This window comes from Baudoinia panamericana (genome assembly GCF_000338955.1).
Source record: "Baudoinia panamericana UAMH 10762 unplaced genomic scaffold BAUCOscaffold_12, whole genome shotgun sequence".
NCBI classification, from domain to species: domain Eukaryota; kingdom Fungi; phylum Ascomycota; class Dothideomycetes; order Mycosphaerellales; family Teratosphaeriaceae; genus Baudoinia; species Baudoinia panamericana.
Window position 1 is genome coordinate 534,452 of NW_006911268.1, and position 23,842 is coordinate 558,293.

At 54.2% G+C, this 23,842-nt stretch overlaps 12 protein-coding genes across 12 annotated transcripts; 7 read left to right on the plus strand and 5 right to left on the minus strand.

Annotated features, from left to right (window-relative positions):
- Positions 1–1,331: 1,331 nt before the first annotated feature.
- On the plus strand, positions 1,332–1,990 carry BAUCODRAFT_568984 (uncharacterized protein; the record flags this gene model as incomplete). The annotated part of the gene is made up of 2 exons (XM_007681935.1): positions 1,332–1,445; positions 1,488–1,990. 2 exons carry the CDS (start codon positions 1,332–1,334, stop codon positions 1,881–1,883), a joined length of 510 nt encoding a protein of 169 aa, XP_007680125.1. The 3' UTR covers positions 1,884–1,990.
- BAUCODRAFT_263038 (uncharacterized protein) lies at positions 1,982–2,595 on the plus strand. Its single transcript, XM_007681936.1, has one exon. It carries the CDS (start codon positions 2,082–2,084, stop codon positions 2,421–2,423), a length of 342 nt encoding a protein of 113 aa, XP_007680126.1. The 5' UTR covers positions 1,982–2,081; the 3' UTR covers positions 2,424–2,595.
- Positions 2,596–2,767: 172 nt separating this feature from the next.
- BAUCODRAFT_27142 (uncharacterized protein) lies at positions 2,768–3,764 on the minus strand (the record flags this gene model as incomplete). Its single annotated transcript, XM_007681561.1, has 2 exons — positions 2,768–3,340; positions 3,396–3,764. The coding sequence occupies 2 exons, from the start codon at positions 3,762–3,764 to the stop codon at positions 2,768–2,770; spliced, it is 942 nt and encodes a 313-aa protein (XP_007679751.1).
- A 619-nt stretch (positions 3,765–4,383) lies between these two features.
- Positions 4,384–5,869, plus strand: BAUCODRAFT_263047 (uncharacterized protein). The gene is made up of 2 exons (XM_007681937.1): positions 4,384–4,502; positions 4,647–5,869. Exons 1-2 carry the CDS (start codon positions 4,489–4,491, stop codon positions 5,755–5,757), a joined length of 1,125 nt encoding a protein of 374 aa, XP_007680127.1. The 5' UTR covers positions 4,384–4,488; the 3' UTR covers positions 5,758–5,869.
- A 1-nt stretch (position 5,870) lies between these two features.
- On the plus strand, positions 5,871–7,017 carry BAUCODRAFT_263048 (uncharacterized protein). The gene has a single exon (XM_007681938.1). The coding sequence runs from the start codon at positions 6,182–6,184 to the stop codon at positions 6,914–6,916; it is 735 nt and encodes a 244-aa protein (XP_007680128.1). The 5' UTR covers positions 5,871–6,181; the 3' UTR covers positions 6,917–7,017.
- A 1,170-nt stretch (positions 7,018–8,187) lies between these two features.
- Positions 8,188–8,655, minus strand: BAUCODRAFT_45477 (uncharacterized protein; the record flags this gene model as incomplete). Its single annotated transcript, XM_007681701.1, has 1 exon — positions 8,188–8,655. A coding segment is annotated over one exon (468 nt), but the record flags the coding sequence as incomplete, so codon positions are not given.
- Positions 8,656–10,232: 1,577 nt separating this feature from the next.
- BAUCODRAFT_96136 (uncharacterized protein) lies at positions 10,233–12,409 on the minus strand. The gene is made up of 3 exons (XM_007681939.1): positions 12,281–12,409; positions 12,110–12,226; positions 10,233–12,055 (listed from the first exon to the last, which is right to left on the minus strand). The coding sequence occupies exons 1-3, from the start codon at positions 12,314–12,316 to the stop codon at positions 10,643–10,645; spliced, it is 1,566 nt and encodes a 521-aa protein (XP_007680129.1). The 5' UTR covers positions 12,317–12,409; the 3' UTR covers positions 10,233–10,642.
- Positions 12,410–12,640: 231 nt separating this feature from the next.
- BAUCODRAFT_76915 (glycoside hydrolase family 1 protein) lies at positions 12,641–14,576 on the plus strand (the record flags this gene model as incomplete). The annotated part of the gene is made up of 4 exons (XM_007681738.1): positions 12,641–13,329; positions 13,385–13,521; positions 13,576–14,384; positions 14,448–14,576. The coding sequence occupies 4 exons, from the start codon at positions 12,641–12,643 to the stop codon at positions 14,574–14,576; spliced, it is 1,764 nt and encodes a 587-aa protein (XP_007679928.1).
- On the minus strand, positions 14,516–18,628 carry BAUCODRAFT_263156 (uncharacterized protein). Its single transcript, XM_007681940.1, has one exon. The coding sequence runs from the start codon at positions 18,399–18,401 to the stop codon at positions 14,805–14,807; it is 3,597 nt and encodes a 1,198-aa protein (XP_007680130.1). The 5' UTR covers positions 18,402–18,628; the 3' UTR covers positions 14,516–14,804.
- Positions 18,629–19,579: 951 nt separating this feature from the next.
- Positions 19,580–20,152, plus strand: BAUCODRAFT_41633 (uncharacterized protein; the record flags this gene model as incomplete). Its single annotated transcript, XM_007681695.1, has 1 exon — positions 19,580–20,152. A coding segment is annotated over one exon (573 nt), but the record flags the coding sequence as incomplete, so codon positions are not given.
- A 317-nt stretch (positions 20,153–20,469) lies between these two features.
- BAUCODRAFT_37728 (uncharacterized protein) lies at positions 20,470–22,854 on the minus strand. The gene has a single exon (XM_007681624.1). It carries the CDS (start codon positions 22,641–22,643, stop codon positions 20,964–20,966), a length of 1,680 nt encoding a protein of 559 aa, XP_007679814.1. The 5' UTR covers positions 22,644–22,854; the 3' UTR covers positions 20,470–20,963.
- Positions 22,855–23,024: 170 nt separating this feature from the next.
- BAUCODRAFT_37730 (uncharacterized protein) lies at positions 23,025–23,832 on the plus strand. Its single transcript, XM_007681625.1, has 3 exons — positions 23,025–23,150; positions 23,199–23,244; positions 23,299–23,832. The coding sequence occupies exons 1-3, from the start codon at positions 23,093–23,095 to the stop codon at positions 23,768–23,770; spliced, it is 576 nt and encodes a 191-aa protein (XP_007679815.1). The 5' UTR covers positions 23,025–23,092; the 3' UTR covers positions 23,771–23,832.
- Positions 23,833–23,842: the final 10 nt, after the last annotated feature.

Consider the following 23,842-nt stretch of genomic DNA (forward strand, 5'->3'; position numbering starts at 1 on the left):
ACCCAGGACTCTGCTATAATGTCGGAAATTGGGAGGGTCTTCCAGAACAACAATTTCGTTCCAGCAACGTATTCCGTGGCAGTGTGCAACTCCAGAAGCTCCAAGTACCAGTCCCCTTATATTTATTGGGACGGACTCTACACGTTATACAAAGAGCCTGGCTTGTTGCGTGTCACGAATTGGACCCGTCAAGAATCCATGTCGATTTTTCTTCCAGAACAATCGCTTCAGAATCTTCATGTCTACCGATAAGTTCGAGGTCGCTTGCATGTGGTACCGCTTGGTTGCACGTCCTAACGCGGAGGGGACGTACAGCCAGCCTGATTTCCACCTGCAAAAAACAAGCTGGACCGACATACACTCATGGCTGCCACTGGCGAACCTGTTCTGCGACTTCGACTTCAGTTGGCTTGAAGTGGACAAGTATGTGCCGCAGCTTCCGGAGTCATCGCACGGGTACTGGACATGCAATAACGAAGATCAGACATACTACAGCAGACATCTAGTAGCACACGGTCCACGGCACTTGGAACAAGCAGTCAACGAGATTATCCGGCTGGGTTGCTGGCTCGCGCGGAAGGCTGGAGCCATGATATGCTGGACATCAGGTTCGAGGAGTGGCTTGCTGGCACTATCCTGGAGAATCGAAAACGTGTGTTTCCCTAGAAGAAGAAGCGAAGGATGGAGGATGTTGTCGGCCAACGTGAGCAAGACATCCTAAGCTGGGCTAAGCAGGTCGTTCAAGAGGCAGACGATGATGTCAGCCAAACTTTCCGGCCTATTCGCAACATTTATCCACGACTGGCAACAATGCAGACGCGGCGGGCAAGTCAGATGCTTGCAGAGAGGCAGAGAGATGAACCGGCAGCATAGAGGACAGAGTGAGCCTTCTGCGTAGTCGGCGTGGGCCGAGAGTGGTCTAGAAGCCGGTAAGAGTGCTGGCCACTGTAGTTTGGGCCTAAATACCGACAACCTCAGGTGGTCAACATTCTGACAGCGTCGAAGCCGGCCACGTCTTGCTATGACGTGGAATTACTAGCTGCAGATGTAGAACGTAGTGATGCGATCGTATCCTTCCAAAAACAGTGTGTTATGACGCACGCTATATGTCCCCTTGTCATTCATGCTGAGCTATGCTTAGCTGAGCACTCATGGACGTTGCCGGTGAACGAACTAGGCAGCAGCTGCAGCCGTGACGTTGCCCCTGCTCCGTTCTCATGGCCGCGGGAAGGCTCACTTGCAGAAAGCCGCCCTCGGTTCCGAGAGTCGGATTCTTGACGCGCCCACTGAACACACTGCACCTTGCGCAATGACCAGCGGCAGTCGACATCATGGCGCCACTGACCAGGAAGCGCAAGCGTGTCCGGGGTGTGCAGGAGCCACGACAGCTGGCACCTGAAAGCATAGCTGCGAGGCGCAAGAAGCCAAAACACGCAGAGCTGTCCGTTAGTGCTCTGTACATGTGCGTAGACTGACAAAACGAGTAGCACCGCCAGGCGAGAGATTGCTCGAAAGGAGGCCCAGGACGTGCTCCGCAAGCTCCCCCACAAGTGCGCAACCAGATCTACGAGCTTGTCCTGGCCCCAGACATCTGCGGCTTATCCCGGTGCTCGTTAGGCACCAGTAAATGGTACACGAAGGACAGGCTGAGCACGCTTGTTCAAGGTCCAGGTCCCGGCCGTCAGGTTTTCAATAGCGCTCTTCACAAGGACTTCGAGGATGCTGCCACCGTTGTCGGTCACAGCAGCTCAACGGCGTTCCGAAACTGTACAACGCTTCCTTCATATCGTTCAAGGAGCCAAGTCTGCTTCGGGCTTCCAAATGGATCCGCATGGAAGCACTACCCATCTTCTTCCAAGTTGCTCGCTTCGTCATCAGCATGAGCGCTCACGAAGTTGAGTCGGCTTGTGAATGGCTCGGGTCGCTTTTGCCGTGGGGTACAAAGGCCTGATCGAAAGAACACATCCGGTCCCGGGTGACTGGGGGCAAGTGGTGCCACGTCCACTCCTGGTTGCCGCTGTTCAACTTTACCCGCAAGGTTGATGCCGGACCCATAGCTGGGGAGTACCTCCAGTCGCCGGATGGCTCAAATGTTGATAATGGACCAAGCGCTTGGACTAAGCCGCTCTGGCCACGTTCGGGCTGCGCTCAACAGGGTGATTGTCCTCTGCTTGCGTGCGAGGGAAACCGACTGGGACGACGATGAACTTCTAGAGGCGTTCCACCATCTGGTCGTACAGCTGAAGAAATCGATGCAAAGCAAAGCGCATTCCAAAGGTAGAGGGCAGAGATCAAGCACGCCGCAGGAAAACGTCAGCATGAGGTCATCAAAGAAGATGAGAAAATCACCAAGACTGAGGAGGACGTGGCGGACGCGTATCGCTGCAGCAACAAGACCGCCCACCTATGCGGACACGGCATGAAGCTGCGGAGCCGTTAGCGCTCGACCGGTCGTTCACCGGGGTTGCTAAACAGCGACGGAGAGCTTTCCGAGGGTTGCCATGGCTGATGCAAGTTTCTTTGTGCAGACTTGGTCGTGCTTACTTGGGGATGCGGACGCGGTGATGCGGGTTCAAAGATGTGGACCCGTCGATGTGGACTCGGTGATGCTACTTGGTGCCGCGGACTCAGTGATGCAGACATAGTGTTGTAGACGCGGCGGTGAGATTTGCAAGAGGCGGAGCAACCTGGTGCACGGCTTGACCTGTGTGTGCCATGACTGGTCTCGTAGGTAGGATACACCACGCTTGAGTGAGTCCAGTGAAGTTCATGCGCCTGCTTTCATTGCGTCCATCCTCCCAGTCCCTCTACTGCTAAAGATCGCCATAATGCCAAAGCCCACGTAAAACAGTGCGAGTGGATACGCCACTAGGCCTCGCATGTTCGTCATTCTCCCGACGACACAGAACATCGCTGAGCTCGAGTAAGTGCACCACGCAATCGCCAGGCTGACCAAGCAGTAACCCAATATACTGTCCAGCGGTAGCACCACGCCCAGCAAGCTCGCGAACACCAGCGGCAGGAGACAGTATCCCAGTACAGAGCTTGACCGTCCCAGCGTTAGTGTTGAGCTAAGTTGGCTTGACCCGTAATGACCGCCTTGGTGGTTCTGCGCTGCCGCCATCTCGTCCTGCGTCAGTGGCGGAGACATCATGCTGAAGACGAAGTTAAGGCTGAAGGCTCCTAAGGCCGCGAGACCACAGACGTATCCAAACCACAGCTTGCCGGAAAGTAGAAGGAAAGTACCGAAAAGGGCGCAAAAGAGGAAGGGGCCTGCCAAATCGGAATCGTCCATGATGTGCTGATCTATTCGTGCCAACGGGTTGAGAACTGTTAGAGTCTACTAGCATGTTAGCATCATAACCTCCATGACTACTGGCGAGCACTGCGCGTACCTTCATTTGGATATGCCCGAAGTTCACCCCGAGCTCCTCCAGTAACGGCGGCTCGCCTTCGTAGCCTTCCGTACCAAACGCTGCCAGCAAGCCCGTCCTCAGCCCACCCTGCCCGGTTCCCATCTGTCCACTTGCACCTGGCTGACCAGGGAATGCTCCAAAGCCATAGTTGGCTGAGCTTGGGGCTCCATAACCGCCTTGCTGTGGATAAGCGCTGCTTTGTGCGCCGCCGCCATATGCTGCTTGGAATGGTGTGGTGTGGCCGCTGACGGGCGGTTGTGCGTATGATGATTGGTAGAAGTTGAGATTATTCTGTGCGGCATAGGTTGATTGTTGAGGCGGATTGGGTTGGTAGCCGTAGGAGGCCATGGCGCCGATAAAGTTATTGTGTGCTCGCTATCGCTGCTTGTCCTTGCTCAAAGGCGCAGAATGAAAGTCAGGACACTGTGGTGTGCGGAGCACTGCCTCACCGGTCCTATAATGGACCTCCAGAGGATCGAAATGGCTATTGAAGGCCAATAACGCAAGCTGTCCGAATGTATGAAGTGCATCGACGCTGCCTTGGCTGCCTGAGGTTTAAGAGCCGCTCTCATGTGTAGACCCTGCACACTCCAGGTACAATCTGCTTTCCTTGAGCATTTCCTTTTACTTACATACACACACAGCTCGCTACCGCATCTGTTGCCCCAACGCCCATGCTCTAGCAGGTATGCACGCATGGAGGTTGTACTCGAGATGTCGCGAGGCTGTAAACTCAGTACTGCCACCAATCGTAGAGCTATACGTAGGACGAATATGTGTGCTAAGAACTCCAGGAGGCTCCGGTGGTCACTCACGCGTGCATGCCTCGATCCCACTCTCACAGCCGACTGTGATGCTTAGGAGCTTCTTTGTTCACCTACGTCACAACCACTATGGGACTTCTATCTTCCGCAAGCAGTATCTGAACAATGTTGCCGATACGAACAAAGAAATCAAATCTTGGCACCCCGGTGCACGCGACGCATGAGTGAACAGCGAGTTGTCATTGAACAGGTACCTTGACTCAGGTACTTTGTAGGCTACCAGCCAGAAGCGGCATTATGCTGGAAGCATGACAATGGAACAGTAGGTCGTGTACTTCCGTAACCACTCTCTACCTATTGCGCTCCTTGCCACATTCACCTCGCTGTACCTTGTATTTAGCTTTTATACATACTGCTTGGTTTATGACCGGTACTTAGGCGTCAATAAACCTACTGACCAGCAAAGCACGCGCGGCAATTTTCACGCCACCATGTCCAGCATCGGAAGTACGGGCGGCTTGAAGCTGCAGCTCCATTGGAGTCAGCGAGTAGCACTCGTGAGACACAACCTCCACACAGCCAGCCGGAGCGGCGTCTTCACTTTCTTCAAGATTCTGCAAGCGAAGGCTCTGTCGGATGGGACTAATCACCCCGCGGTACTCGCAGCACTCATTGGTGGCGACGAAGCCGACGTCTTGATAGCGGCGATGGACAATCTGAATGTTGGTCTGGCCTACGTCCACCAAGACGCCTTCAAGAACGTGTATGACCGATGGAAAGACATGACGCGCGATGGCGAAACCAACATCAGCAAGTCAAAGCTCCATGTCGACTTTACCATGCAACGGAGTATGGCAGACATGGCCATTGACAAAATAACGACTTCTGCCATTGGACTCATTAACGCTCAGCCGCCGCACGTCCAGGGAGCTGCTGCGAACGTTTGGATAGCAGGCGTCTCCGTCATTGCGGATGCAATAGAGACTGTGCTCCAGCAGCTGCAGAGCCTTGAGGACAAGGAGTTAAACGACTTCATTCGCCTCGAGGAAAGCTGGGATATTGTAAAAGGCTCCGTTGTCTGCGCCATCACCGGCTTGAAGGGTATCTTCTCTCTGATGGATCCCAGTGATCCTGGCAGACCGTCCGAAAAGTCGTCACGGTCGAACAGCATCGCAAGCGCCAGCGGTGCCATGTTCCGCCGCCTTTCCACCGCCTTCTCCAGCACAGGAATCACACCACCAGACACTCACAACGGCAGTATCACCTCAAACTCGCCCAACTTTGCAGCATTCCACCGAAACAACTCTGTCTCATCGATCAGCAGCAGCCCGGTCTACCGTACGCCGAACTACGTCCGCAACAGCGTCAGCGCAGGCTGCCCGATGTCAATGCCGGCAAACGAAGTAGGGTATCAAGGCCATCATCTCAGCCCTGTCCCGCCTACTCCGGCGGCGGAGGAGGCGACGGATCCGTTCGGTATTGACGTCCCGCCTGTGCCACCTATGCCGGAAACTATACAGACCGCGTTAAATGGAGAGGAGCTGCATAGGAAGCGACTGAGCATGATGATCAATTAGACTGGCTGTCTACCGAAGATAAGTGACTGTGATTAGTGTAGTCATTAGCCTTATTCGGTATTCTTTGTAGCTTATTTCAGGGCCTGCGCAAGTCCTAAGGCTTTGCTGAACACTTTCATCTCATCATGGCCGCGGGCACCCTCCACAAGCTCCTTATCGTGCCTGCCACTTTCGGGCCGTTATCCTACATGACTCGCAACTTCCTGACCATTGTAACTGCGACAGTGAGCGACCCCACAACTTCCTGCTGGTCCTGGTATAAGTCATCTTAGAGTTCGATAGCGTTGATACAGACTATCTGATATCTGAATGGAGTAATTGTAGATACAGAAATATCACAGGAGACTCGCCGCGCATCCGGCTTGCTTGTGCGTGAAGTGTTTATCCGGATCTTGCAACCTTTAGGCGAAACTAGCAACCACCAATGCCACCAAATATCTCTCTCCGAGAATCTATCCGTTGGCTGCCTGATGAAGCCTACGAAGATACGAATACTGTCGTACTTACGTCTGGAGAACAACGCTTCGTGGACGTTCGACTCCGGAAGACCGATGAAGGGACCCGCGGGCAAGATCCAGAAATCGATTGGGCATTTGCAGGCACTGCTACGTCGACACAGGCTTCTCCGGATACCGACAACACTCACACAACCTGGTATCACTGGATTGACTCACGACATCACGGAAAAGCCGCCGAAGGTATCCTTGATCATGGAGACATGTCGCCACTGCCTGGTGACCGAACGCTAGAGAAAGGCCGTATGATCAACCCAGCCACTGGTAAGGAGACCGACTACGAAGAGATATGGAAGGACGAGGAACCCATTGCCGTTCCATCAAACGACGAACCTGCGAGGCGCTGCTGCATCGTTCTGACGCTGGAAGACACCGCGGCACACGTGCAAGGTTCCAGACCGCGTGGGATGTTGATACGGGTGGGTCATATCGTTCAAGGCATGGTTAAGACAGGTGAAACTACTCACATCGAGCGGTGGCAGTGGGAGAAGTCGGCGCTGCAGGGTTCGTGGGTGCGAACCTGCAAGGTTGGCATCTATCCCTTGCCGGTGCTCTTGCTCACCTCGGAGTCCGCGCTCAAAGGGAGTGCGCAAGAAGACGGCATGGGCCATCCATGGAAAGTAGTCGAGTCCGAATACTTTTGACACGCTTGCTGGAGTCAAAAGGCTCCGTGTGACACTTGTTCAAGCGACACTATAGCGGGCAATCATAACTATATGTCATACGCATACGGTATCACCGAGTGAATCGGTCGTCATATAATCATAAATTGCTGCAGTGGCGGTTCAAGGCTCCCTGAGCTGACGCTCTGCCAATTCAGCGAGGCCAACGCTTCACCACGCATTATGCCGTCGACTAAGCACTCGCCAACAAGGTGCCACCGGCCATTTGTCAAAGGGCTAAGTACGAACGGTACCTTGAAGCCGAGCAAAACGCACACAATATCGTCTGGCTTCGTCCCGGACGGAGCCAAACCTGCATGTCCAGCCGAAGTCACGATTACCATCTGGCTGGCGTATCCAATCACGGCAGGCGAAGCGATGTCATTGTTCTCCGTCGCCGTGCCGGATGACTTTTGCAGATTGTTCAAAAAGTCGTGATAGCGCTTTTGGCTTTCCTTTCCCGGTAATATTGTTGACCGCTGCCGCAACCTGTGTGATTCAGGCGCATGTGGGAAGGCACTATGACCGCCTCTGACGCGCGAGCGCGGAAGCGTCTGCGATATGGAGCCAACGATCAAACCGCGAAGGGAGAGCGCTACACCGTTACGCTCCGGAGTGAGCTGAGGTGCTCCGGGTACCAGACCGGCCCGCCATTGTAGATCTGGGTTGTTGTGGACGTCCAGCGTTCGCAGGACAGTATCGCCTGGTATGGCGTGCCAATCGATGGACCAGCTTGGTTGACTGTAACACAGACCGGCCAAAGAAAGTACGGCAGTGACGCCACGTTCCAGCAGGCAAAGCGAGAGGTCAGCATACACTTCTTCGATGGGTTTGGTGTAGTTTGGCTGTAACAGTGGAGGCGTTGGCGGACGAAAGAGTGACAGCACTGCGTAGAGCCTGTCCCGTTGGTCTTGGCATTGGAACATGCGAGTGGAGACGAGCAGGTCCAGCAACCTTTTATACTGAAAACGCTGTAAGCTCGGTCTTTGCGACGTCGACATTCCAAGGGGATCACTTGACACACTTGAAGGCCCCAACAACTCGGAGCTATACCTGGCTTGGAGCTCAAGAATGAGCGGCCGCCTCGCAAGTCGCAACGCAAACTTCACACCCTGCCAAGAAGGCGTGTCAAGTCCATTCCTCTCCGCAGCGTACCGGAACCGCAGACGTGCATCCCACGTCACACTTTCGAAGTTCAAAAAGTGTGAGAAGATGGACCAAGGGACGTGCGTAGTACCGATAACGATGGTAAGTTCACGCGCCAGGATGATCTCTTGCAAGACCCACATTCTACTGAACCATCGTCGGCTGAAGAGGCTCTGCCAGTGCGCGACAGACCGGTCGAAGTCGCTATGATATGACTGTAGCACTGAAGCTGTCGAGCCGCGGTCCAGGTGCTCGTACGAATGGATGGTATCTATTGTGAAAGTAGAACAATCATCTGCGGGTGGTAGATGGATGATGACTTGGTTCGCTGCGTGATAGATGTCGCCCATCCTCGTAACTTGCTCACTCCTTTCCCTATCATCCTTCTGGTTGATGCAGATGGCATCGATCCAGACGCAAACAGTGTCTTGTGTAGACCTCAGCGCTCTCAGCGCCAGTTCACAGTTCTCGGTAACCTGCAGTCGCTTGTTGTCGCAGACTATATCCTTCGTAAGGGTAGTGTCACCCCATGTGTAAGATACTGCTTGGTATGATGGCGCATCCTGCAGCTTGTGATGTGTGATAAAGCAGACCACGGAAGTCTCAATGCCAGTATCCGGCCAGATGTTCGGCAATCTAATCTCGTCAATGGATGCCAGCGCCTGATGGATGTACTTCGGAGGGACAGCGACCGATCTCCCAGAGTAACTCGTTACCGGCGGCGCTCTCACCGTCCGTGAGACTTTCACCTCGTAGACTGAGGTCTTATTGTCATCGGTGAGTCTATCGGCATACTCAAGGATGTCGAACTCCCGTCCATCCTCAGGCCATATGCTTTCACGAGACCTGTCCACCAGCGGTGACCGCTTCGCCGCGTGGGAAAGTGACGGTAAGCCGATCTCATAAGGTCGTCGGCGTCTGCTGGGCGGCGCAGTACGCCCAGCCTTCGGCATTCAGCAGCACTCTGCGGTGAAGGCAGTTGCAAACAACAAATACACCCGAGACTGCGTTTCTCCGTCGCGGAGTTTGGCACATTGTCGCCAAGATCCTACCATGGCATATTCGGCAGAGCACCGATAGCATGCAATGCTACCTGCAGCCTTTGCAGTGGTCCCCACCGCGTTAATGCAAGCTTACATGACCAAGAGTTACCAGCCGCTCTGCGTGTTCTCTCAGCCCACGGAAATGTGTGCTTTAGTCGTGCGCGCTGCCCATGTTTTTGTAGGCGATAGCTCACGGAGAGAATATTGATCTTTCTTCATGTCGAAAGTGCCAAAAGGCTTGCTTGAAGATTCCAAGATCTACATGAATGTATATATCTAGCTCACTTAGCCCATACTCCACCGTGCCGATAGTTACCGTTTCTGATGGCGTCGTCTTACTGCGGCAGTACTGCGGGTGGCGCTTTTGCCGCAATCGATGGGCATAATACGAACATAACACAGAAGCACGGCAATGTCCTTTGTGTATTCTTTCTAAGCCAGTCAGAAGTTCCAACTACTATAAGAGAAACATAAGAGTTTAGATGAAAAGGGGGCCTGAAGATCACAAGGCCCGCTCCTCCATAAGGAACAGGCAAGGATCAACGCGCACAACACGAACGAGTGGTCAATAATGCGTCCGCTCTTTACCCAACAGTGGACATCCTGGTGATCGTAAAAGGTTTGTATTTCGGTGTGCCTTTCCTTGTCCAGCATCTTATTCTTTACTCTTTGCTGACGTCTCACCATCAACTACTTTCCCTCGTTTTCTTCTCTCAAACCACCGCAAAGATGCACGCTCTCAACCTCTTCACAGCGACCTTCGCTCTCGCCTTCTCCTTCACATCAGCATCCCCTTACCCGCGACAAACCACACCACTCTCCAACTTCCTCCTCGTCACCACAACCCAATGTCCAAGCGCAGCAAACTCCAGCAGCCTCGCCAACGTCTCAGCGACAAGTCTGTTTGATCCAGAGAACCAGCGAACATATCTCTTGCGTACCATAGCACCCGGATACGGAAGCCTACCACGCTTTAATCTGACGGACGGAGACTTGCACAGCAGCGCTCCAGGCATCGAGGGAGTCGGCACGTATATCTATAACAGCACCGGACCATTGACGGAAGGTGAAGAGCTGCAGTTCGATCCAACTGCGGAGCCAACGGGTAATTTGGCGCTGAAGAATGGGTACCTGCTCACGGTTGGTGGCGAGGAATTGGGTTGGACAATCTGCGAAGGGCCGCTTGGAGAGCCTGTGGTGAGATTCGATCTCAGTCAACCATTCCTCGGTCTGAAAGCGTTAAGGTGCTAATCTTCACGGCAACAGATCTTTTGGATGGGCACTGATTCGACGTGTACGCCGACCTACATTCACGCCGTCACGAACGCGCCCTATTGAGGCGACGATGATCACGCAGTGTAACGAGCTCCGGGTGAGCCTCGCGAGATTTCCTACGATACAACATGCTCATTCAAATTAATAATGGACTGCGGTTACGCACAGTAGATTAGCTTCGGCAGTCTGTATGAGGGTCGGAGGTTGAGGCGTAGCATAAGCTCCTGCCGTTGTAAAAGTAATGCTACAAGAACTCTAAGCCCACCCCGAAGCTCAAGCCCTTCCTACCTTCTTCACCTTTCCTTACAACAAGCGGCAGGCTAAAGTTCAGCTCGAAGCGTGCAGCAGGGTGTGCGTACACTAGCCCCACACCCGCGGCGGCGCTTGGAAGCTCCTTCGTGAATTCCTGCATTGTCGCCATTAAGTCACCTTGTGGTTGTTGCGAGCCTTCACTCTGCGAAGATCTGTCCTGGGATCCCGCACCCTTGAGTGCAAGCAGGCGGCCCACATTGACAAAAGCCTGCAATCTCAGCGGTGTGTCTTTGCCGACACGCGGCAGAGGTAACAGTAAAGATGCGCCGCCAGCAGCGAAGACATCACCGCCGACCGCATCTTGACCGTCGTGTGGTCCGAGACCGCCAAGCCGGAAACCGCGAACATCAGTCGGTCCGCCGAGCTGGAAGCGATCGTTAATCCGACTGTTGGTTGGTTGTTGCTGACCACCCGGTGTCAGAGGGTACAGCAGTCCGCCTCGAAGACCTGCCGTGAACGAAACGCCACTGTCGCCTTGAATACCCGGTATCGGAATCGGTATCGCGGCCTGCGACTCGAGCTGAAACTTGCCGAACGCTACGTCTCCTCTCAAAGGCCCTAAACCTGCCACTTCCGTGTTGGTCTTGAGTAGGAAACCTCGGCTCGGCATCATTGGCACATCTCGAGTGTCCAAGGTCCATATATGCGCCAGGCTTGATTTGAAGCTGTCACCGGCGTCTGCCCTCACCGTTGCACTCGCCTTCTCCGCCAAGCCAGTAACCTGCCTCCATAGACCCGAGTACATGAGCTCATGCCTGCTAGTTCGGCTAGGGTGCCAAGTGATGCGCGTGTTTCCACCCTTCAGCACTTCTTCGTGCGAGGCCCACGGCTTGAGCGTGCTACTTACCAAGCCACCAAGCTCCCATTTCAGGTCAGGATTAGAAAGAATAGGGGTCGCAAAATTGGCGCTGTATGCACTGCGCGTCCTCGTGCCCAGACTTGCATTCGCATTCAGACTCTCTGCGCCGCCGAAAATGTTCCGTAGCTGCGCGTTGATGTATGCACTTCCCTCTGCGGTGCCGGCTTCCGTGCCAGTTTTGATCGTGTATCGACCGCGTTCTTTGGCGCTGATGAAGACAGCATGGTCGGTAGGCGTGCTAGAGGGCTCCGTTTGGTCTGGCTTGTCAATGTAAGTCGAGATGGGTTGCTGGAAGATATCGAGCCGATTGAGCTTGTCTACTGCGCTGCCGACTTCTTGTAACGCTTCTTGGAGGGTGTATGCTGACTGCCGGTTGTGCGAGAGGATAGGGTGAAAGATGCGTTCCAGAAAGCCATGGCGGGTGTGTGTTGCGTGTAGGACGCGAACGGAGGAGATTGTTATTGGTTTGGTGGCATTGATGCCGATCTGAAAATACATTGTCAGACCATTGTTCTGGACGGAGATATGGTATATACGTACAAGCTCTGCCTGCCGCTGTTGCGACTTCTCATACTGGGCATGGATGCGCTCGTTAATCTCCTTCTCGCGTTGTTCTATCGCCTTAGGGTCGACCTGTTGCCGCAATTGAGCGAAGACCTAACGGTAAGTGAGCTACATCAATCAATGGCCACCAAGATGCAGTTCGCTTACGCCTTCATCGAGCGGCGAAGAGGCCATGAGCCTCATATATAACTCCCTTCAAGCTCAACATCGAGCATTGCAGCGTTCGAGCTCTAGACTTATGCACGCGGAGCGGGACGCAACGCCACCGTCCGCCGCCAAAGTCCAGTAAACAAACCCCGCATCCATGCTCGACCTCCTCCTTCACGCAACCATGGTTGCTGGTCGCAACGAGGTCGCCTTCGGGGTAGAACACCCCGCCATAGCCAGCGGAGCTACCGGCATCTATAAAGGAACGGTACGATATGTGTAACTTCTCCATCTCTTCGCCATACCTCTCCTTGTCTTCCTCCATTTCCTCCAGGTTGATCACTACTTTCTCTCCGTACCATGTCTCGACCCTACCTCTTTCTGCTTGCAGGAGCAGCGGCTGCTCAAGCGCTCGAGCCTCGACAGACCTTCAATCAGTCCATCCCACCAACCACAACTCTCAATGACTCCGGCTCGGTCATTGAGAACCCGACAGCATTTGCGACTCCTTTCGTACTGAACGTGGAAGATATGTGGGATCTACTCGTAGGCTCGGTAACCTCGGCAGCAACGACGACCACGGTATCCGCCACGCCTGTCCCTGCAAGCTCCCTCATCCCACCGCCCCCTCTCTACTACTCACCGTTCCCCACAGGGCAGCAGTATCCTATGGAGTTGAAGAATGAGTCGTGGTCATTCAGCAGGAGCTTCTTATGGGGGGTCGCGAGCGCCGCTTTCCAGATCGAAGGAGCCGTTAGAGACGACGGTCGCGGACCGAGTGTTTGGGATGTGCTCGGGCACCGTGTGACTAACTATGAAGTTAACAATTACACTGCTGATGTCGTTGATAACAACTATTATCTGTACAAAGAAGACCTCGCTAGGATTGCTGCGCTTGGAGTCAAAGCGTACTCATTCAGCTTGTCATGGTCGCGAATCATGCCGTTTGGCCGAGGACCTGTCAATCAAGTCGCGATCGATCATTACAACGACGTAATTAACACTTGTCTGGAGTACGACATCATCCCACTGGTGACCTTGTATCACTGGTAAGTCGGATCGGTTCTTCCTACTCACGCGCAAGCTGCGTCTGACACTGCGCAGGGACACTCCGTTGGTCCTGCAGGACACATACGGCGGCTGGTTGAGCGAGGACATTGTCAACGACTTTGTAGCGTACGCTAGCGTTGCTTTTGCGGCTTTCGGCGACCGTGTGACGTACTGGTTCACGGTGAACGAGCGTAAGACTAATGACCAGTTTGCAACACTGTGCTAGTTGTCTAACAATCTTACAGCTATCGTCTTCTGCCAACAGTACCCACTTCCCGCCCACTACTTCAAAAACTTCACTATACCAGCCGAGCACCAGCAGTTCTACTGCGGCCAATCAGTCCTCCTTGCGCACAGTCAGGCATACCATCTCGGCAAATCCATGATGCCGAACTCAATAATCGCCTACAAGAACAACGGAGGCTACAAGATCCCACTCACCAACTCCACCGAGGATGCCCAAGCCGTGCAACGAGCCTGGGACTTCAACGAGGGTTGGTTCAGCGATCCTGTCTACCTGACTGGCGACTACCCAGCAAGCGTCAAGAACTACACTGCCTCCTTCCTCCGCCCTCTTACACAACAGGAGATGCAATCGATCAACGGCTCGGCTGACATATACGCTCACGACGCGTACACCTCGCAATTCTACTTTGCACCAGATGGTGGCATCGACGCATGTCTCGCGAACAGCAGCAACCCGCTGTACCCCACTTGCGCAAATACATCGTACACCTACAGCGCGGCGGATGGAGGCTGGCTCATTGGTCCTGCTGCTGACCCTGGAGCTTCTTGGCTGCACAAGGCGACAGACTGGGTTCCACAGTTCTTGAACTACATCGCGGACACGTGGGCGGGCGGCAGGCCGATTGTCGTCAGTGAGTTCGGTTTTGCTGAGCCTTTCGAGGCAGACAAGACCTTGTTACAGGACATCCTGTACGACCCCTTGCGGATGAGCTATTATCACGACTACACGCGTGCGATGCTTATCGCGCTGTCCGAGGGTGTCAATCTCATCGGTTGCTTGGCGTGGAGCTTTGTGGACAATTTCGAGGTGCGTTGTTCCGCTCTGTGGAGTCCTTGTCTCAAGCATGCTTGCTAATTGTGCTACCTACAGTGGGCCTCCGGCTTCTCGATACGGTTCGGGATGCAATACGTCAACTTCTCGGACCCGGCTTTGCCACGCTACTACAAGGCTAGCTTCTTCGAATATAAGAGCGCATTCGACATCTATCAGGAGCAGTAGCGTTGCACGAGTGGGGTTACACAAGCCTCTCTACAGCATGTAGATTATGATCATGTACAATCTAACGTGGATAACAACTTCACTCTGACGATGTCCCAACTCAATCATGGGATCTTTAAGCTATTATGCCGTTGGCCTATTTTGCTTACCGCCTCAATGTGGGATAAGTGAAGTGTCTGATGTGGTGGGTAAATGCAGATGTCAGACGTTGCAAGATGTTACACCTTCTTAAGCTGTCGTGCCGCCTCTCCCGCCGACTTTGTTGAGCGCATCGCTCTGGGAAGTCGTAAGATGGATCTCTGGTAGCGGTATAGCGCTCGATGACGGTGCACGCATGAAGCCTCGCGCCACCAGAAAAGCTAGATAGGCACCTACAGCTGCCTGGGTTACGCCTGTCGGTGTTGTAACACCGGTATGCTGAGTATCGTCGTTTAGCACCTGTTGTGCCCTCCGATCACCAAGGTTAGGCGCAATAGTGGCCTCTGGCAGATCTCCAGTGACCATGTGGTACAATCCAAGAAGAGCGAGCTCTTCCTTTTGCGACTTGGCGGTGCTCTGGACGTAGTCGACAACCTTCTGTCTCCAGGACTGGTAGTTCTCTATTGGGCTGCTGTACCCATATTTTTCTAGCGTCTCCAGGAATCCGTTGAAAGTCAGACGCGGGTGCGCTTCGACGTGAGACACAGACCCCTTGGTGCCATAAAAAGCAGTGGCACTGATCAAACGAGCCACGTGCGTGACGGGAACCATGTTGATCGTGTTCTCGACATCAGGTCTTGAGCCGATCTGAATGCAGCCCTTCAGCATCCGAATGAGGAAGTCGTCCGTATTGCTGATGCCTGTTGTCGGATCACCAAGAATGTACCCAGAACGTACGATGACGCCGCTAAGACCGCGCTTGCAGGCTTCATTGATCACCTTCTCCGAGACCCACTTTGTCTGTCCGTAGCCTGTAGCAAGGCCTTGACGACTGCCCTCCAGATTATCGGACTCCAAGACTCTATTGCCTTCCCTAGTCTGCTCGAGGTAATACTCGGAGTCCAGAGCGCTTGTCGAGCTGACAAACGCGAGCCTCTTCGGCTTCTCAGTCGCACACAGCTTGATGCACTCAATGGTGGGCTGAACATTGGCCGCCTTGAGCGACTGATAGGGTAGCAGCCAATGCACTCGAGCGCCATTGTGAATAATGAGATCGCAGTCTTCAGCGATCTTTGCATACATCTCTTCATTAATGCCTAGGTGAGGCTTCTCGAGATCGCCTTGCACAACTTCGAGCACGCCCTCTGTCAACCACCAATCCTGCCATAAGCCGTATGCAGTACACGTGAGCCGAAGACGTTCCTGGGCTTCCTGTTGCGACGGTGCTCGGACATGAGCGTAGACATGGTTAGGCGGCGACCGCATCATCAAGTCGTGAAGTATGTAAGCGCCCAGAAAGCCCGTAGCACCCGTCAGCAGCACGTTCATTCCGGTAGCGACTCTCGGGTACTCCGAGGAGATGGTCGGAATCGATGCCGGAAGCTGCTCAATCTGCTTAGCAAGATCGTTCGAATACAACTCCGCTTGCTGCTCCTCTTCCTCGCCGGCTGTAGCGTCGAGACGCAGGCCAACTGGGTTGAGAGACCGGTCGATATAACGTCCGACAGACTTGAGCGTAGGCTGGCCGGCCACCATGACGTTGGGCTGGACGTTGACGCCCTCCCACCGCTTATTGATTCTTGGGATGATCTGTACGGTCATGATGCTGTTGCCGCCCATGTCGAAGAACGACGCGTCTCGAGACATGGAGTCTGCGGTCGCTGGAAGAAACTGTGCCCAGATCTTGGCGAGTTCCTTTTCCGTCTCCGTTCTTTCGCCGACGTCGGTTGCCTTGGGCATGGCGCCCAATAGCTCTGCAGCACCAGGAAACGGTAATGCACGCCGGTCAACCTTGCCATTGGGCGTGAGTGGTAGCCGAAGCATGGGGATGAAGAGCGTCGGAACAGCGTACACTGGCAACTTCTGCTTTAGCCGGTCCCGCACGTCGATTGTCAGCATTTCGAAGATGCGCATCCGTTGAGGAACATCCATCTCTTCCTTCGCTGACACTCTCCGTCTTATACTTTTCGGTACGTCCAGCGTACCATTGATGCCATTCGTCATGTGATCGTTCGACATACGTTTCTCGTGCTCAGCATACCACTCGCGCCATCGCTGCATTTCCGGGACGTAGTACGATACAAGAATCTGCTCCTCGTTGTGATCTCGCTTGACCAACGTCACGTTCTCACGAATGAGCGGGTGTTGACTGAGATGAGTATCTATCTCGCCGAGCTCAATGCGGAAGCCACGTATTTTCACTTGATCATCTGCTCGACCAACACACTCAACGTTGCCATCTTCCATATACCGACCGAGATCGCCAGAACGGTACATTCGATCTCGGGGACCGAAGTAGTACTGACGCCACGGCTGAGGCTTGGTGGCGGCGGCAGCCCGCTCTTTGTCCTCCTCGATCCATCGTTGTGGGTCGACGAACCAATTCGGCACGAACTTCTGTCGCGATTTCTCCTCATCACCCAAGTAGTGCTCAGCAAGCCCACCGGCTCGAACATATATCTCTCCGATTTCCTTGACTTCACACTGTCTTTCCTTCTTCTCACGATCTACCACAAGAAGTTGGACGTCAAGCATACCCGTACCTGCGGGAATAACATCTCCCATCTTGTCCAAGAAGGTCGGATCTTCCTGCAGGGACGGTATCTCGTAGAAAGATACTGCTCGTTGCGTTTCAGTCGTACCGTACATATTCTTAATCCGACAGTTTGGCGCAAGCTGCTGAAGTCTTCGACAATCACGCTTCAATAGCACGTCGCCGACGAAGAATGCGCCGTGGAGGCTCGTCACTTTTGGCTCCATGGAACCTAGCAGAATCTGACCCATGGCCGGCGTGAGGTGAGTCACTGTAATACCGTTGTCACTCGCCCATTTGGCGAGCTTGTCAAAGGTGATGTTCTCCGCCGACGGTACTATGAGGCTGGCACCCAAGAATAGGGGAGTGAAGATGTCGCGTTGGATCGGGTCGTGAGCGATACCGCTGAGCATGGAAAAGCGATCCTTCTCCGACAGGCCGAAACGTTTGGCCATCCATGGGAAGTAGTACGCTAATGAGAAGTGACGGCCTTTGACGCCTTTTGGTCTGCCTTCAGAGCCTGAAGTGAAAGAGAGCGTTGGCGTGCTGTCTGGTCCCACAACCACGCCTGGCATATCAGCCTTCTTCGCAACAGATTCGGACAGCAAATCATTCGACCCTGCCCCCAACCCTCCCTGCAAAGAGCCATCATTACGAAGCTTAAGTGCTGGCACCGTTGTGCGGAGCTGCAGCTTCCTGTCGATGTAGTCTCGTACGCTAGACGAGAGAGGACCAGCGTCTGTGGTTGCCTTCTCAATCACTACTAGCGCTCTCGGCTTCGCAACGTCGAGATAGATGATCTGCCTATCTGCAGGGTAAGCGGGATCGATCACACTGAAGATAGCTCCTGCTTTGAGGACGCCCATTACGGCAACCACAAGATCAACGCCGCGGTGTGCGTAAACCATAACAACCTCACCTCGCTCGATACCATGGTCGACGAGATGGTGGGCCAGAATGTTAGATGCTTCGTTGATCTGCGCATAGTTGAACACTCGCTCTGGTGTCGTCGATGAAGCCGTCTCAACAATACAAGTGCGTCCAGGATGGGCTTTCGCATTGGCTGAAAAGATCTCATGGATTGCTCCCCGGTAGTCGGACCAGTGAAGATCAGACGTTGGATCAGGCCGGACGTCGCCCGGCTGTAGAGCCATGATGTAGGTTCACACGAGGTGAGTGAGCGCAATTACACTCGACTATAACGGCGAAGGACGTCTCATTGGTGCGCCTATTACTTCGCAGCGCAACGACTCACACCTCAATCCAGATATGCCAGAAACAGATGAAGAAAACCTTGCTCCAGATTTGCCTCGTCCCAGATGTGCGCGCCTAACCGCAATGTTTGCAAGACTTGTGGGCTCTTCAAACATTTTCTCTCTAAACCGAGGTGGTATCTCCGGGACCGTTGGTTCTATGCGTGCAGCGGCCCGTCTCCGCAGCCGTTTACGCTACTAATGCTAGTGCTACTATCCCGCCACCAGGAAGATGGAAGCTCACTCTTCTCCTGCCTTGCGTGACATAGCCGTCCGGCTCTTATAGAATGACGGCCGTTGGCATGGACAACCGGCGGAAGCATTCGAGCTTGTCTGTGCGGTCATCTCGGAGCAAAGGCTCCAGGTCACAACGTCACAGAATGTCCGTTGTGGAGGACGTCGATGCCGTCAAGAAGCCTGATGTGGAGGAGTTGCGACGAAGGAGAGCTACATATTTTGCACGACCAGCTTCCGAGCGACAGAAGATCATCAGGCCGAAAGCAGACCGAGATTTGCCGCTGACCCTCCCGAAGCCTGCAGTAGTCAGGATCGAGCGGCCCAGAGCCGAGCGGCGTAGAGCTGAGCGGCGCAGAAGTGGTGCCCATCGTACTGCCAGCGGGGGAGACGCCAGTAACGTCAAGAGACGCTCCGTTGTCGACAGTCCCGCTTCAGAGGACTATGTCTACAACCGTGGGCCACCTATTTGTGGACCTGATGAGGCTAATGCAGAGGGAGATGGTTCTGATGAGAACCGTGACGACTCATTAAGACGAGAGTCATCTAGCCGCGCCTCAACAAGACGTCAACATAACCTGCTTCTGGATCTGGACGCCGAGGTGACGCCCGATGATAGTGTCTCGGTTGTTGCCGAACGTCGATTAATGCGGTCGCATTCGTCAAGCTCACACAGCCGACTTTCCCCAGGACGTAGCAAGACAAAATCGTCAAAGCTAGCAGCCATACCAGAGTCGCTAGACGTACGCAAAGCAGCGAATGCGCCCAAAGACTCCAAGCGAGACACGACGCTTCTGGGGTCGATCTTGGGCCAACGGTCTTCGCCATCTGTCGCTTCTACGCCTCGTGTCGTAGAGTGTCTGACCTGCGGCTCAGATGATGTGCCCCACAAAAAGTCCGCGAAACTGGCCTGTGGGCATCGGATGTGCCACGAATGTCTAAAGCGAGTATTCGAAATGTCCGTGAAGGACCCTGCCCATATGCCACCTCGATGCTGCACAGATAACCACATACCACTGAAGCATGTGGACAAGCTGTTCGACCTGAAGTTCAAAGTGCTCTGGAACCGCAAGTACCAAGAATACAACACCAAAAACCGCATATACTGCGTTGCTCCGAAGTGCGGCGAGTGGATCAAGCCATCACATATTCATCGAGACTCGCACGGCAGAAAGTTCGCACAATGTCCGCGGTGTAGAACGAAGGTCTGCACGCACTGTAACAACAAAATGCACCGCTCGAAGGATTGTCCACAGGATCCGGAGATCGCGAAGCTAGTCGAACAGGCGAAAGAGAGAGGGTGGCAGAGGTGCCATGACTGCTCAGCAATGGTCGAGTTGAAAGAGGGCTGCAACCACATGACGTGCCGCTGCAAGGCGGAGTTCTGTATGATTTGTGGAGCGAAGTGGAAGAGTTGTGACTGCCCTTGGTTCAATTACACGAACATGCCGAATCCTGATCAACTCCTTGACATGCGGGTACCGGAGCCCATCCAGATCATATACCGTAGGGTCTACGAAGCCGCGCAGCCACCTCAAGTGCCAGCGCAAGCACAAGCGCTCGATGGTCAGCCTCAGCAAGCTGGAGTGCGTACCTATCAGGATGAACTCCGACAGCGCAGGCGCCAAGAACGCCTGGACGCTGACCTGGCACGACGAATGCAGCTTGCGACGCTCTTTGATCCAGAAGACGGCTCAGCAGATCAGCGCCGAGCGAACATTGAGACATGGGGCCTGGGAAATGCAGCCGGTCATTTCATGAATGATAATTTCGTGCAGAATGCGGCTAATGTGGTGATGAGCGCTTTCGGCGATGCGAATCTAGGGAGACGAGGCGAGCGCTCCAGCGGTCGGAGACGCCGAGCTAGAGAAACCAGGCCGGCTGCTGTACCTGATGGACTTGTGCCGAACTTCCTGGGTGACGCTAGCGTCCTTGGCGCTGGTCCGCTCCCAAGAGCGCAACGAGCTACGACATGAAGTATAGACCGTTTCGACGACCGTCATCATGTTCGATAGTGTTTGCAAGAATCTGCCTAGTTCTCTTGGCTCCCTTTGCAAGACATTTCAGGGCGAAAGAGCCTCGAACTCATGATGGTAAGTCTGCGCAGGTGCCAGATATCATAACCTTCTTCAGAAGAATAGTGCATAATGAACGTTCTCGTTTCCAGCGTCCAGCATACTCACCGCATCGCCACCAAAGATGGTCCAAGTGCATCAATATATTACGCTCTCAACTCGTAACCCTCCGCACCCACAACCCCTCCTCCTCACCCTCCTTCCTCCTCGCCCTACTGATCAAGATGCCGACCTCCCTCTCTTCCAACATTACCTCCTCCAACCGCCTCCGATGCTCTTCAAGTTTCTTCTTCATATCCCTGACCGCCGCAAAAGTGACATCCATCGGACTCGCCTTCTCAACCTTTTCCAGTTCTGCAATACATCTCTGCACGTTTCTCCGCTGATGCTGGATATCCTTCTCCTGTGCCAAAAGGCTGTCCAATCGCGACAGGTCGGGTGCCGGTTGGGCCAGCTCGGGCGGAAGAGGAAGCCGCTTGGTGGACGTGTTTGCGATGTTGGGTGAGCGAGCGAAGGGCGACTCTTTGCGCAAGGCAGGGTGTATGGCTGAGCGGGCGGATGTTGCAGTGGCTGATTGTGGTGAGATGGAGCGAGGTGTTGTGCCGCCAACACCAAGTGAGCGGTTTTGAGGCGAAGGCGTCCACTCTTCCTTCTCCTGGCGCTGTATTGGTCTCTGGCGCGAGAGGATTGACTGAACAGGTAGTCCGCGCGGCTTGTATGTCTCTGGTACTTCTTTCACCATCGCGTACTTCACTGGGATCGGAGGTAGTGGGCTTGGCGGCGTGGATCCGGGGCGTATGTGCGAAGTCATGCCGGTGTTCACCGTGCTCCAACTGAACCGGCTGAGCGGCTGTTGCAAGCTTGGCTCAGCGCTATCGTGCTTCGTGTTCTGTGTTGTGATAGTGGCATTGGAGTGCCGGCCGGGTGCCTCTGATGGCGCGACCGTAGTCCAGCTAAAGTGACTCTGCGTCTTCGCTTGCTGCTCCTCATTGTCGCCAAGTGGCTCGGTCCAGTTGCTAGCCACGGATGGGCTACGCTGAGGCTTGACATTCTCCGACAATGCAGTCGACATTGACGGAGTGGGCTTGCGCTTAATGAGTTTGACCATTGATGTAGCTTGACGCGGTTCAGGCTGCGAACGCTCATTACCCGATATTAGCGTTGGCGCCCGCGTGTCTACCGGCGATACGGGTGAAATAGGCGAGACGGGTGAGTGGATCGGTGGATGTGTGCCTTTTCGCACCCGAAGCGGCGAAGGCGGCCTCACTTCGTCGTCGTGCAGAATGGAGACTGGTGAGAGGTCTCTCACTCTCGACGGCTTCTTGTCAGAAAAGCGTCTGCGAACCTCGTATATGTGCTCGTTTGGTTGAACAAAAGTAGAGGGGGTTGCTTCCGCAGGTTTGCCGGTTTCTGATTGCTCGCCAGAAAAGTCATCCCAGCGTGCAATTTCGGTCGTGACGATCGGAGGGACTTTGTTAAGAATTGAACGAACTTGTTTGAAGATTGGCAGCCTCGACTGTCTCGCGTACAGGCCATTGTCTGTGACGCGTTGCTGCGGGTGAGCGTGATGTGAGGGGTGATGTGAAGATTTAGCAGTTAATGGCGAGGAGTAGAGCGCGTCAGTCTCTGCAGGCAGATAGCTGTCATCGCTGTAGACCGAAGGCACAAAAGGCGTGTCAGGCAGTCTGCTGCTAATCCATGGCGGATCTCGCTGTACGTTATATGTTCTCGCCATCGGCACGCCTACCCGCAGTGTTTGCGATGCAGGCTTGTTCTTAATGTAGACGGGGCGCGCAGGTAGCGTATTTGAGCTCTCATCTGCTCCTGTTGCCATCGAGAAAGCTGGGATGATAATGCTAGATCTACTTACGTGATGCTGGCCGCTGAGAGGAGGATCGTAATGGAACCGTTTCAGAGTGTTTCCAAGCCTTGATCGTTTGTTTACTCACATATCAATACCGTCACTATAACGCGCAGAGCGCCAGGCGTATTACACGACAGAGCCAAGCGCTTGATCAATCTGCATTGTCAAGCAGATATCAAAGCTCCACGAAGGAATCGATTTATGGCATTGTGAAGACCTTGTGTGAACGACGTCGTCTCATTTGCCATGCATTGGCTAAGGATGCAGCACCGGCCGCTAGCCGCCGTTTGATCGCCTTCCTTGTCTCGGCTCCCAAGCTACCGGGTGCCGATGCTTGTGATCTGACATAATCGTAAATCGCGCGTTGCTTTGCGACATCCAGCCTGCGCCGGAGATATCGGTCGCACTATCGTACCACAATGGACGTTGACCAGCAGACACCTTTCGATCCCACCATGACCGATTCGGCCGGAGCCGGTACAGTATACCCAAAGCATGAAATGGACCAGACTGATGAGCTCGCAGAAGCCCCAGCGATGAACAGCTCGCAGGTACCGCCTGCTGCGCAAGTGTAGGCTAGATGAGGGACTGCAATACCGTGCAATAAGCTACTAATATGGCACAGTGCTACAATCGCAACACCGATCAACCTTATCCTCTTCTCACTGTTCCTCATCCTTGCGTACATGCGCCTGCGTCCCTCACGGCCCGCTGCAGTCAGCATCCCTCAACCTCCGCCTCCCACCGTCTTCAAGGTCTTCACGCCTCCCAAGCTCATGCCGTACAACGGCACGGGTAGTCAGCCGGTCTACTTAGCCGTCCGAGGCAACGTGTTCGATGTGACACCGGGCCGCAACTTCTATGGACCCGGTGGCCCGTATGCCAACTTCGCTGGTAGAGACGCAAGCCGTGGCCTAGCTTGCGGTAGCTTCGATGAGAGTATGTTGACTGAAGATCTGCACGGTCCGCTGGACAAGCTGGAGGACCTCGGCGGAGAAGAGATGGAGGCGCTGAGAGGATGGGAGGAGAGGTTCAGTGAAAAGTACTTGGTTGTGGGCAAGCTGGTACCTGTGGGTCACCCGGAAGCAGAAGAGTAGGCTTCTCAGAGATACCTTGAACGTAACAAGACATGATGAACCGGTTCACTTGCCGTCCCCAGACCCTGCGCC

Bases quoted from the DNA above. Each gene is read 5' to 3' on its own strand.
- BAUCODRAFT_263048 (XM_007681938.1), top strand. From the start codon at position 6,182: ATGCCACCAAATATCTCTCTCCGAGAATCTATCCGTTGGCTGCCTGAT.
- BAUCODRAFT_263038 (XM_007681936.1), top strand. From the start codon at position 2,082: ATGGCTCAAATGTTGATAATGGACCAAGCGCTTGGACTAAGCCGCTCT.
- BAUCODRAFT_263156 (XM_007681940.1), bottom strand. From the start codon at position 18,401: ATGGCTCTACAGCCGGGCGACGTCCGGCCTGATCCAACGTCTGATCTT.
- BAUCODRAFT_37728 (XM_007681624.1), bottom strand. From the start codon at position 22,643: ATGGCAACAGGAGCAGATGAGAGCTCAAATACGCTACCTGCGCGCCCC.
- BAUCODRAFT_37730 (XM_007681625.1), top strand. From the start codon at position 23,093: ATGGACGTTGACCAGCAGACACCTTTCGATCCCACCATGACCGATTCG. The intron at 23,151-23,198 runs GTACAGTATACC...ATGAGCTCGCAG, and splicing joins GACCGATTCGGCCGGAGCCG to AAGCCCCAGCGATGAACAGC. The intron at 23,245-23,298 runs GTAGGCTAGATG...AATATGGCACAG, and splicing joins GTACCGCCTGCTGCGCAAGT to TGCTACAATCGCAACACCGA.
- BAUCODRAFT_96136 (XM_007681939.1), bottom strand. From the start codon at position 12,316: ATGAGGCTCATGGCCTCTTCGCCGCTCGATGAAGGC. The intron at 12,227-12,280 runs GTAAGCGAACTG...ACTTACCGTTAG, and splicing joins CTTCGCCGCTCGATGAAGGC to GTCTTCGCTCAATTGCGGCA. The intron at 12,056-12,109 runs GTACGTATATAC...ATGTATTTTCAG, and splicing joins AACAGCGGCAGGCAGAGCTT to ATCGGCATCAATGCCACCAA.